Below are 13,478 nucleotides of genomic sequence, written 5' to 3'. Positions count from 1 at the left end.
ACCAAATCCCCTAAAAATAAGATACACTATAAAAAGGCCAAATGTTTGTGAACATCTGACCATCACACCTACTATATGGTCAAAGGTATATGGACACCACCTCCAAATTATTAAGTTCCAGCGTTTTACAGCATACAAACATTTTCAACAATTTTGTGCTTCAAATCTTGAAGCAACACAACAGTTTGCAGAATGCTTATCTCTAGGTGTATTCTATTCTGTATCTCTTTCTACACAGGGATTGTGTCCCTGTGTGGAAAGCCAGCTCCATAAAGACATGACTTGATGTGCATCTACATCACAGAGGCCTGACTTCAGACTACTAATACCTTTGGGATAAAGTAAAACGCAGATTGCGAGTCACGTTCAGCATCAGTACCTCACAAATTTCCACAGATACACAAAAATCTTTTGGAAAGCCTACCTGTAAGAGTAAAGGGTGTTAAAACCACAATGGGAGGCCAACTCTATAGTACTACATCTAATGGTTTTAATAAGAGATGTTCACCAGCTCATATATCTATGATGGTTGGATGTCCACAGACTTTCGGCCATATAGCATACTGGGGTTAACCTTTAATATGTTATTCATTAAAAGGAGCTTGCAGGATTAGGAGTTTTACCTCCTCTCATGTCATAAAAGAAGTATGGAAGCTGCCATAGCAGATCTTTGTATAAAAGGTGCCCATATACCTTACAAATATCGGCCGATTTTCGTTTGCAATCGCGTTTTTGTATGATATTCGCATGGTTGATGGGCAGTGAATAACCGCAAATACTGTACAATCGTGCGACTTTACCGCAGGCTAGAAAACTCAGTTCAATCGTACGAAATTCGCTAGGTTGGTGGAGTTTTCGTCGTCAAAAGTTGCATGAATAACACTGCTCATGCGCAAACTAAAATCCGCGCCATCAATTAATGAAATTCGGCCAGGTGATTTTGCTAATGACCGCTAATTGAACTGTGCGATGGTCGGTGCATGATGGGGCCACTGTACGAAAATCGATGATTGCAAGGTGTATGGGCACCTTAAAGGGTTTCTAAACCCTCCGGTTTTTTTGCAGAGGAGAGACGAGGAGAGACGCAAGGTAAGTATAGTCTATGGACGTGTGCACCCGCATGCAGACACCGCAGGACAGGAAGTGCCAGCAAGGACAGAGGAGCCAGCGCTGGATCGGAACCCCGCCGCAGCGCTGGAGAGAGAATGCTGAAAAGAACAGGAAAGAAGAGGAAGATCGGATTAAGAGATATCATTTAAGGAAAGTGCTGACATTAACATTGGGGGGAGGGAATTTTTTTTTTGACTTTAACGTCACTTTAAGAATGGTGGGTTTTAAAAGTTGCATGCTCTGAGGTGTCATCATTCGACCAAGTTTATAGCATAGTGTGGCAATTATCTAAAAATATAAATGGCCAGTGAAGTGAAAAATGCTGACATCCATATGTGTTCCAGATAAAGTAATGAGCATATAAGACTAGGAAGATAAAAGTTGTAAAACAAGGGCAACAACAACTGCTCTATGTCATGCCAGAATCCCGTTAAAGGCAAGCAGCAGGTAACATTTCATAGCTGCTGGTAACTTAAGTTTGGGTTCCGTGCATTACTTTTCCGTGCGTCAGATCAGTGGCAGATGAATTTTATGCTCTTGAAAACTGCACATGGGTCGATTTCTATACGCCACCGTTCTGACTCATAAATCAGCCGAATTTCTAAAGCTGCATCCTGTAACAAAGCACATTTGAAGTGGAACATTCTGCTGCTGGGTAGAAGCAAACCAACAGTTCAGCTACCCAGTGACACGACTAGATTGCAGTTATTGAGTAATTATATTCATTATAATGAGCGGCTGATTGGAAAAACAAAAAATCATAATAAACCAAATGACTACAGCAGTAGATAATTACAGGCTGCAGGAACATGACTCAGTTGATCAATCACCTCTAAAGCTCTGCCGCTGCTTATATGCACAATGTGCACCCACGCAGACAGCGGGAGCAACACACAAATGCAGACCAATCATGACACATTACAAACATCATTCAGTGTCTATGTACTGAGCAATGCTAAACTACATTATACTATCCTCAAAGCTAAATCGAAAAGATCTTTAAATTACTTATATATGGTAATGTATGCCAAAAATACTCTGCACATGTAATATGAATGTCAGATAACACATGCTGAAAGATTCTATACCAATTTTAAATAAATTAGGGTGTTCTTAAAGAGGAACTTTACCCATATCTTCAAAATAACAAAGGCACCTTTAGAGATGTTTAGTAATCACAATCTACAAACAGACACTTCTAGATATTTGCCAGCTATTTATTCTTTGCATACTTTATTTTTCTTTTCCTCCCCATTTTTCTGACAGTGACTATTTTAACTGAGGACAGGTTACTAGCTCTTCCTTTACTTCCTGGAACTCTGGCACATGTGACTAGGACATGTGACCATGCACATCATTTCAGGGTAGGAAAATGCCTTTCCCTGAGATCTCAAGTACACTTGCCAAAAAATAAATTTTCAATGGCCACTGGTGACCTCTCCTTCTCAAAATGCAGATATAGGCAGATTGATACCCAAGTAGATAAGTCACATTTGAATGATGGAGGTGGCCCACATACTACATGATTATCGGGAGACAAAAGTCTGCAATAAAACTTCTTGACACATAATAAAGAGCACCTGTACTTTGCCCATTAATAGCCTGACACCTCCTCCACCTTCCCCTACTGACCTTTACCTTACCCACAATACTTCTCCATTCACCTGCTGGAGCCAAGTGAAATAGGCCAGTGTATGTTCCAAGTCCGCCTGGTCAGAACATACACAGGGCTAAGGACTCGCTCCTCAACATCCTGGAGACTGGCCAGTAGACACCCGTCACTGCATTGTGGAAGAAGGAAATACAGCACATACTTCCTTATACTTTAAGTACACGGAATTCCCCTTGGCCCCAAAGCCTCAATGTGGTGTGAAGGAAAGGTAGGTAATAGCAGTGGGGGAGGCACCATCGAGTGAACCTGTCACTTTGCCCTTTCTAGCAAATTTGCAGTGCTGGATACAGTTTGGCTCTTCAGCTTTACATAGCATAATTTAAGATCTTGGTCAATGCTGAATCTTCAAAAATAAGGAGATGTTATTTTTATTTTATGACACAGGAACCCAAATCACATAGAAGGTAACATATTACTGCTATATGCAGGGAAGGCTGCACAGTAATAAAGTGACACATGCTTGTTAAATCACCAAGATATATAGCATTACTGCAGATTTACAATGCACAGAAGCTAAACAGCGATGACAGATTAGAATTCTCCCTTCATCAATAAGTCCTAGGAGAAATGTTATATTAATCAATCATTTTCCCACCAACAACTAGAATAATCCACTTCAAGTCTTAAATCACAACAAACTCCAACACAGCACAGAAGAGTTATGATAAACAGACTTTACTGTGCGCGCCCTAAATGTGTGTAAGGCAATATATCTATTGATTAAAACACAGCAAATTGTGAGGCATACAAATGAAAACATTAAATAAAACACCATTTTTCTCTGTAAGATTGAAGTAGATTGCTCCTGCTCAGGATGCCGAGTGCCCTGTTATTTAACGGTAAACTCCAGTCAAAATGAAAGTGTACCTAAAGCCAATACTTTTTTATATGAATAGAGTGGGAAACGTTAGAACCCCTTGTAATTGCTGTGTGTCCCCAATCTTTCTGTTTATCTTTGTGAACATTGTCACCAACGCAGAAAGCAATGGGACATTTTACAATTGTCACAAGAAGTGAGAGGAAATCTTCCATTGGGTACACCTGTTGCAGTGAGAACTCTCTAAAGGTGCCCATACACCTTACGACCATCGCAAGACCTTTGTCTTGCGATGGTCGTAAGCTCATTGAAAGCTCGTACGATCTGCCCATCTTGGACGGGCAGATCGTACTTGCGATCATCGAAAGCCCGCCCCGCTGAGGGGCGGGCTTCCGATCACTGCAAACGGGTAGTGTGCGCGTGCGCACACAGGCCGGTTCGGCAGTTGTCGAACAAGCAGGCCACTAACCTGCAGAGAATCGTACGATTCTCGGCGGGTTTTCAAGCCTGCTTGTTCGACAGAAGACGTGCGACGGTACAGTAGAAACGGTCGCACACCTTCCATACACTGTACGATTCTCGTACGATCGCGGGATTTCCCGCGATTCTCGTACGAGAATCGTACAGTGTATGGGCACCTTTACTGCCCTGTTATGTCTCCAGAACAGAAAATCACTGCAAATCTCCCCAACTGGACATAGATGGCACAAGAAAAAAATTGACAGAATTCAAGCCTCTTCTATGCACAAAAATGCTTTAGATACACTTTAAGGCCCTGAACCTTGTACTGAACCAGTCCATCCCCTTTTGTCAGTAATCTGAGAATGCCATTTCCGATGCATACAAACTATTCCCAAACACATCCATTGCTGGTTCCTTGTTCACATATAGGAAGCATGATGCAAAAAATGTATATGTATGTCCACACACACACACACACACACACACACACACACACACACACACACACACACACACCTATTGGTCCTAAAATTCAATTCGGTGCCGATACCGAGTATTTGGACAAGTACTCGTACCTGCCCAAATGCTCCAATACTTACCCCCAATATCAGAACTTCCGGGAGATTTCCTCTGACTGGCAGTGCCATGAGGGAACAAGGAGCCAGCTTCCTGGCCAATCAGGAAGCTGGGCGGTGGGGAGCGACCTATCTCCCGGCTTCCTGATTGACCGGAAAGCCAGGTCCACGCTGATCGGCCGGGATGCCGGCTTCGCCGATACAAATCTTTTGGTACTCGCCGATACCGAATACCAGTACTTCTGCTAGCATGGAACCGGCTTCCTGGGCAATCAGGAAGCTGGGTGACGTGTCATCACCCGCCGCCCCGCTTCTTAATTGCCCAGGAAGCCGGTTCCATGCTAGCAGAAGTACCGGTATTCGGCATCAGCGAGTACTAAGAGTTTTAAGAGCCCTGGGGTCAAAAAAAATATTACTTTGAGACCTTATAGATGCTTAAGAATAAGTTAAGTATCTGCAATGACATTTCTTGAACTTCTTATGAGGTGAATAATTGACTTAGAGTCGATTGCTTTCTTTTCTACTAAACAAATGTAGCTTTTCACTTTAAGGCATGTGGGACTGATGCCGGCTGAGAATGAAAGTACGCAAGCATACACAAAATGGCGTCTTGAGATCATTTCAGACATCTAAGCTGCACTGGCCGAACATATTTATGCATTTATTGCCAGACCAGGTCAACATATGGAGATTTATACCAACGTCTAGCTGTATGCTGAAATGTACATTCCCAAAGAGATTCAGAGAGGAAATTGGAAGAATCTGCTCATTAAAAAGGATAGAAAAGCACTGAATAAAATACCGCTCCAGACTTCCTTTAGTGCTGGCCAGATGTCCTTAATCCTTGGCATGTCATGGTCATGTAAACTGTGCAGACATGCAGAACAGTTTGATCCCCCTCTTCAGCAGGGATTATGTCTCCTAGCGCCTAGGTCTTCACATATATAGCCAGCAATGAAATATGCCTAGAGCATCTTTTTCTCCAGAAAAGGTAAGCAAATCAGCAAGTATAGACAGTTCTGTCTGTTCTGATTTATTTCTTGCATGCTTAGAGTTCTGTAATTCAAGTATTGAAGCCAAATATAGCCAGGCATCTACCATATTGGAAAGAAGGCCAGCAATGGCAGCTCAGGTAGTTTTCCTATGACAGAAATGCTTAAAAAATACCCTCTGAATTGATGGATACTGTTCATAAATAAAAGTTATTCAGAAGCTCTGTATGTGACGGTGTTCTCTACTCCAAAGTTTCATATTCTAATACTTTTACACATTAGAGGTATACATTTTGTTCCAAGAATACAGCTTTTCTGAGCTGAGCCCCGATACATAGTGGCAGAATTCTGACACTAATTTAGCCTATTGATTCACTGTGGCATGAAGTCGGTTCTGCAAAAAGTATTAATCTAGGTCAGGGGTTATGAGCAAGGAGAGACAGCCAGGAGGATGAGCAAGGAGAGACAGACAGGAGGATGAGCAAGGAGAGACAGACAGGAGGATGAGCAAGGAGAGACAGACAGGAGGATGAGCAAGGAGAGACAGCCAGGAGAGGGAGCGAGGGAAGTTTTTTTTTTTCTCGTTGGTAGATCTCATGTAGCACGTCATTTGAAAAGTAGATCTTAACACAAAAATTGTGGGCACCCCTGATCTAGGTGATCAAAAAAATGCTGCCTCTGTTTGCTATATTCAGCAGGTACACCTAGAAGACTGGAGGATATTTTCCATCTTAACATAACATTTTTTAGTTGGACTTCTAAGCAGCCACATGGGGGATCCAAATACATGTTTTTATTTGAGAGAGTCTTCAAGGGCCATGTTGAGATTATATACTTTCTGTGAAAATAGACTGCAGTTTTGTTGCCTTAAAATGGTTTCAAACTATAAAAAAAAATAAAAAATGAAGATTTGATTTGCTATGTTAAAGCAAACATCTAGAAATGTTACTGAGGCCTGAGCTGCACCCTGAAAGATTTACTACTTGTCTTGAATTCCACCCGAAAAATAGCAGTGCACTGCCTGGTGTGCAAGTGTGCCTAGTCACTCCTGTGTCTACAGCCTCATAGTTATATATCTGCAGTGCAAGATCATCCAAGGCACTGCTGCCTCTGACTGCTAGTCTCAGACGATTTGGAGACATCACAACTGTGCTTCTCGCTTTTCTCCTTACTGGAGGCTCTGACGTGAAGACTCAATGACCCACCTCTACCAAGATAGCCACCTCCACACAGAGACACAGTATGTATTTACAGAACAACCCTTCTGTTCAGCCTGGGTCTTCTGGCATCTCTAAAAGAAAAAAGCACTGGGTCTCATGGCATTTATCTTCACTGTCTAAGTCCCCTCTTTGTAAGAGAGGTGTACGCATATCTACATTAGGAAAATATAGGTTGTCTTTCTGTAGTACCTAGTGAGCTATAACTGCAATGCTGATCCCTGCTTGTGCACCAAGTGTAGGACAATGTGCCGTAAGCCACACTTATAATGGCTGCAGAAGGTGGGAAAGCTGAGAGCTTAATTTAAAAGACCCTGCTGAGAGATACAAGCAGGCGGTAGGGGCCCCCACTTGCCAGCATGTAACCAAAGCCGAATATTAGGACACTGACCCTACAAATGTTCTCATCTATTCATAAGGTGGCTGTAGGGGAACAACAACTACCAACACTTACATGTACTCAATCCAGAGTCGTATGGTTATTTGCTACTCGTTCATTAAATCCAGAGTCGTATGGTTATTTGCTACTCGTTCATTAAATCCAGAGTCGTATGGTTATTTGTTACTTGTTCATTAAATGGGGATCTGAAGCTATATAATGAACACAGAGGATTTGTCAAATTCAGGTGTCTGGGAGAAGCTGAAGCTACACGCGGATTTACTCATCCAGAGACAAGCGTCACTGTAAACACATTAATCAAGAGTGTTCTGTCAAGACAAAGATAAATGACACACGGTGCTCTTCACTGTATCGAGACATCGTGTTCCATTCACTGAAAAACAAGTTCGAACTTAACATTAGCTAATGTATTCAACATATGCATAGCTAAGCATGCACAGAACCGAATATTAAAACCTTAAATGTATGTATTTGCTCTGTTATGTCTGCCAAAGGCTGCCCTAAGGAAGCTCTAGGCTTGATAACCTGTTTTGGGTTACGTTTCATACATTTTCTGATCTTGTGGTCTTTTCCCAATGTCCTGTGAAAGGCAACGGAGCAGATTCCACATATATAAAAGCAGATTTAGATCTGGAATTCCTACTGAAAGCTCAGGTATGTTCCCTATTAAAAAGGAGAACTACGGGGTAACCTTTTTATCCCATAGTTCTCTTAAGAGTCACAGGAGAACATATACTGTGTCCTCCGGTGACCCAAAACTCAGCATACAGCGGGCCTGCTATATGCTGAGAGCGCAGCAGCCAGAACGGATCCTGACAATACTGTTGAGATCCACCCCGCTGGCTCTGCCTCTCTTCACCCCGAAAGCAGGAAAAAAAAAATAATTCTGATAGGGTATATCCAGGTTAACATTGGACTTCTCTTATTTGGTTTGTAAAATATATGTACATTCAAAAACGTTTTGGTAGATCTGTTCAACAAGTGCAAAAAACTCCAAAAACAAAAAAACTTGTTGATGTTGCTAAAATTCAGCTTTTAAACATCCCGTGCAGCACTGTTATCAGTAACATAGTTCTCAGTTATCTCTGAGGGCTACAGAATGCCTCCCCTCTATGTTATAGAGAAGAGGAGGGGAGTTTCTGCAGCCCTGTCCAAGGGTGACAATGCCGCTTCTCCACTTGTAAGTTTTGTGAGCAATGTTATTTTAGACAGTAATGGTGGCCAAATACTATGCGAATTGCGGCCGGTTCTTAAGGAAGCAGCTGATATTTGCACAGTGGGTGGTGCTGCCGACACCCCTCGATCAGCTGATCAAAGGAGTCGGTCGAATAATCTCCATATGAACAGAACCAGCAGTTAATGGGCCGGCAGCCGCTGTCAGATTACAAAGGAAACAGCAGGGATTCCGCAATCAACACGCTTGCAGCATTGATAGAGGAATCGGCTATATATTTTTTCGGTCAGCCTGCGGGTTGAAGGGAAAATATAGAGCAGTGTATGGCCAGCTTAAGTGTGTTAACCACTTGAAGTCCACGGTGTTAAACCCCCTTCCTGGCCAGGCCATTTTTCAGTGTTCAGCACTGCAGTAATTTGACTGACATTTATTCCGTCATGCAACGCTGTACTGAAACTTATTTTATACCATTTTTTAGGGATAGAGCTTTCTTTTGGTGGTATTTAATCACCACTGGGGGGTTTTATTTTTTACTATACAGCAAAAAAAAGTACCCTAAATTTTGAAAATGAAATGTTATGGAACATTTATTATCACCCCAATTTTTTGGTAAAATATTCAAGACGGGGTCACGTCAAGTAAATAGACACCAAACATGTCAAGCCTTAAAACTGCGCGCACCCGTGAAATCGCAGAAAACGACCCCAGCCAAAATTGCACATGGGCCATGCGTTAAAAGCTTTTACAGATCATCAGTTTCATGTTATCAGTGAATAATGGCCCTAAAATTATTGCTGGCACTCCGATGTTCGCGGCAACTTTAAAAAAAATGCTTGTGTTATTGTACATTTTTTTAAATTTGTGACTTTTTTTTTTTTAGCTTCTTTATTTTTTTAATGCTTTACATTTTTTTTTACACTTAACTTTATTGCTATGACATAGGGGGCTAAGAAACCCCCTAGATAGCCAATTCACATGACAGGTAATCTTTATGGAGACATCAGGGGTCTCCAAGACCCCTGATGTCACCTAGGGACCCCCAGAGAAGCTGATGAAGCAGAGATCTGCTTCATCAGCTTCTGTCCGGCTTCTGTACCAGAGAGTGACATAGGAATGTGGAAGTGATGTAATATACATCACTTCCTGCATTCGGGGACAGGAGAGGAGATCAAAGGGAGCATTCCTGTACCTCGCGTACCGGAGCGGGCGATGGCACTGCAGGTGGGAGGCGTGCTTGCAGAATCATTGACATGAATGGCACAGCTGCTGCCCGGCTTGATCTATTCGATCCAGTGCGTTCTGGGCTCTAACCATGCCAGAACGCCCTGGATATAGTGTAACTGGGCCCTTTAACAGAGAATTGGCTGCGGTCCATGCCAGGTATTCCTTGATGTTCAATGTGTCCGTACAAGTGGAACAGTTGCTTTCATTTGCATCACAAATCATTAGTTCTGATAAGCTCCAGATATTTTTTCATAAACATCTGTTGCCATTAATTAACATGTGCTTATACAAACCACTCTTAGATTTACACAGAACCATTGTTACCTCATCCTTCCTGCGTATAGATGTTTCATAGGTCTGCAGTAAGCCCTGAAGGTTGTCTATTTGGCTGCTCAGATGGGTAATGTGCTCAGCATGCTTCTCACTCTGCTGCTTCATCTCCAGTCTGTGCTTCTCGATTATTGTTAGTTTCCATTTCCTTAACTCGGTCATCACATTTGTCTACAAGAGAAAAATAGGATTTGTTGTTGCCGTAAAATCCTTTTCTCGGAGTCCATTGAGGGACACAGCTCTGAAGAATTCTGAGACACAGGGGCTATGCTGTTGCCTCTGGGAGAAACAAAAACGAAAAAATGACAACCTCTCACGTAGGGCAAGTGCAAAAGTCCTCTTTTGCGTTAGGGATCTGACGATCAGCAAGTAAACTATAAAGCTCTACGTATCCGAATGGAAGAGACAGACACACAAGACAACAGGCGGCAAGCATCAAGAAACACATCACATATGAAATGAAAAGCAACAATCATCATTGTAGTAGCCAAATTCTGGGAAATAAGGACCGTTAGGGCCCATTCACACCTCATCCGGATCATCTCTAGACCAGATTGTTTCCAGACCCAAAATGCTTCCTAATGTGTCCCTATGCTATTTCTGCACTGGAACTGCAGGCAGGTTCACACCATTTTCCGGACCAGATCTGGAGCATATCTGGTCCGGAAAATGGTGTGAACTTGCCTTTAAACAATAAATGATACAAGAAAGAGCCTGTAATTTTTTGTTAGTAGGATCCTTAAACAAAGGAACATCATCAATGGGAACAGTCAACACCTTGTTAAGATAAGAAATTGGAGGATCAACTTCAGGAGGAATAGAGCTTTTTTTTTTTAACAAAATCTGGAAAAAGGATATAAAAACTCAAAACATCTAGGAACCAGAAATAGCTGGAACTGGAATTTCTCAAGCCTTATATAAAAACAAGGATGAGAGGAATAACCTTGCAGACACGCTCAGGTTTAGGTAAATCTTGTCTAGAAATCACAGAAGCAGAAATAACATCAGACTCCTCCTATTTTAAGGAACGCACAGCCTCAATGAAGAAAGCAATCGTTACTTTCTGTTGCTGAGTGAATCCGTTACAGGCCAACTACTGCATCAATGATATGGCATAGTGTTTATGACAAGCATACATTAGGTGTATTGTATTCATGAGCTGAATCTATGTGTCATGTTCCTTAATCAAGGAAGGAAAGAGTGCGCCCCCCTAGGCACCTATATATAAGTGCCTGGCCGCTGTATAACTTTCAAGAGGCCTGCTGCTCTGTACTGAGTGAAAACTTCATCAGTATCCAAGGAAAAGAAGGAGGAGGAGGGAAATAAACAGTTTCAGTTTTTTTCCAGTAAGCATGAGCAGGAATAAAGAGGAGAGCTCATGTGGCCAACTTATGAAATGGATAAAAGTGCAACAAGCACAGGTCACTATAGCACATCTCACAGCCCTTGTAATGTAGCCACTTGTGACTGGAAGAACCGGAAACATGAGTGACACCAATGTAAAAAACACATATGTCTCAAATTTCTGCAATAAAACCAGCAATAAGAGAAGGGGAAAAAAAAAATCACTTTCATACAGTGCCCTGAAAAGAAGAAAACAAGTGAGTCATCAACTTAAAGTCCCGGCCTCTTAAAAAGACAGCGGGAAATTGAAATACACTCAAACTCCACATAAAAGCATTTAGCCAAAGAGGAGTCTAAAATGAAAAAGAGGGAAAACGCCCAAACTTATAAACATGATGTAAATACATTTTTCACTCCCGACTCCATGGCCCTGTTGCCGACATAACAGAAATCCCCAGATAATACTGTCCTGACTGTTAAATGATGAAAACAGGAGCACAGGATGAAGCATAAGAGACCAGAAACAACCTGCTTCACGACCATCGCAGGAGGAAGCATAAGTACTGAGACCAGAAATTAAGTGCTTCATGACAACTAGAGAAACTTCCAGGATTTAAAAACTTATCTGGCATGAATATCTCAGTTATGTCTGCTAGCTAGGGAGACTCCCAGGATTTAATAATATCCGGTATGAATCAACTAGCAGCTCTTGGTAGTAAAATATTTAATGAACAAAAACTAAAATAATAAAGCAGAAGGAGACATACATTGTCATGAGGACACTACACGAAACTGACAGGTGTGAGGTTTTTATGTCCTTAACTGACAGGCTTTTTATTTGTTTGCCTAATGTCCATTTCTCCTGGAGGCAGCAGCATAACCCCTGCATTTCAGAATTCTTCAGAGCCGTCTCCCTCAATTGATGAGAGAAAAATAGCAAATAACTATAGTTAAAAGGGAAATTCTTTCAAACAATGCAAACCTGTTAAAAAAAAAAACCATTTTAATATATATCTAGATCTATCTCCATCCATATATTTTTGGCTGCATTATCCAGATCTGCCACCCAACACTGCCATTAATAAAATGTATGTGGTATTGTAGCTAGTAAACCCATACCTTGCAGCCCTAAAAGTTATTTGCTAGTTAAAAGTTCAAAGATCTTTGATATAATCTTTGACATGCCAAACTCAAACTAGTCATTACTGGCAGAAGAGCCCCAAACAATGGGAGGATGACCCAGTTAGGGTGAATGTTAAAAGAAACATGGATGCTGAATGAACTGGCCCTTTGACCATTTTTTTTATCCTTTACTAAAAGGTGAAGGGTTTATTCAATCTGAACAAAAATGCAAGAATTGGGCTTTATGTTTTACAAAATTAGATTCAGCCATTAACCCCTTCAATTAGTTCTACGATTACATTAAATCAATGGTAGATCTTTGTCCAATTTGGAAACATGTTACTGGGGCACAATAGGACTGATATTTAACCAGATGTTAATAGTTGAGGTCCGGTAGGAAAAAATACAGATTTTTTGCCCCATAAATCCATCAATTTCAAACCTGCTGGGTCTAGTATGACCAAACAATCAGCAGAACATTGAGGAAAGTTATGGATAACCCATCAGTTCTTGTATTGCTGGGTGACACAGAAGCTCATTTAAGTACTGCAAATGTAGTTGGCATTAAAATAGAACCAAGTAGCACGGCCACAACAGCAAAACAAGGAAAGTACTAATTCTGAATGTCAAAGGCATTGATGAATCAGAAACACAAGAAACGTTGCTTTTATGCTGAGGTGGATAAACTATGCAAGCATTAAGTTTTCAACATTTACTCTTAAAAAAGTTGATCTTTTGCGAACTGATGAGTCATCCTGCTAAAAGCAGTTTGCTTTTGTTGTAAAATAACGGCACTTCAAATTCACCTGTTATTTTACAGTCAACAGATTGCTGCAAAGCACCAGAATAAGCAAACTCCTTGTTCTTCATTCATTTCAAAGAGTGATGTTTCACAATGTGTCTTGTGTAGGGAGGGAGAAAAAGAAAAAAAAAGAAACTAAAAAGGAAGAGAGAGAGAGGGGGGAAGAGAGAAAGAGAGAGAGAGAGAGAGAGAGAGAGAGAGAGAGAGAGGGGAAGAGAGAGAGAGAGAGAGAGAGAG

The 13,478-nt window shown here is 41.4% G+C and overlaps 1 protein-coding gene across 1 annotated transcript in view; it reads right to left on the bottom strand.

The window, feature by feature from the left end:
* POC5 (POC5 centriolar protein) overlaps positions 1-13,478 on the bottom strand; it is a gene marked incomplete at its 5' end in the record, with an annotated part of 31,569 nt that overhangs the window by 14,443 nt on the left and 3,648 nt on the right. The window contains one exon of the mRNA XM_018567832.1: positions 9,968-10,144. Within this exon, the coding sequence (XP_018423334.1) occupies positions 9,968-10,144 (177 nt within the window). The remainder of the gene's footprint in view (positions 1-9,967; positions 10,145-13,478) is intronic.

The sequence above is a fragment of the Nanorana parkeri genome, unplaced genomic scaffold, assembly GCF_000935625.1.
Source record: "Nanorana parkeri isolate BGI_ZX_2015 unplaced genomic scaffold, ASM93562v1 scaffold1101, whole genome shotgun sequence".
Classification (NCBI taxonomy): domain Eukaryota; kingdom Metazoa; phylum Chordata; class Amphibia; order Anura; family Dicroglossidae; genus Nanorana; species Nanorana parkeri.
Note: the sequence above shows the minus strand (reverse complement) of the source record. Positions and strands in the feature narration are given on the sequence as shown.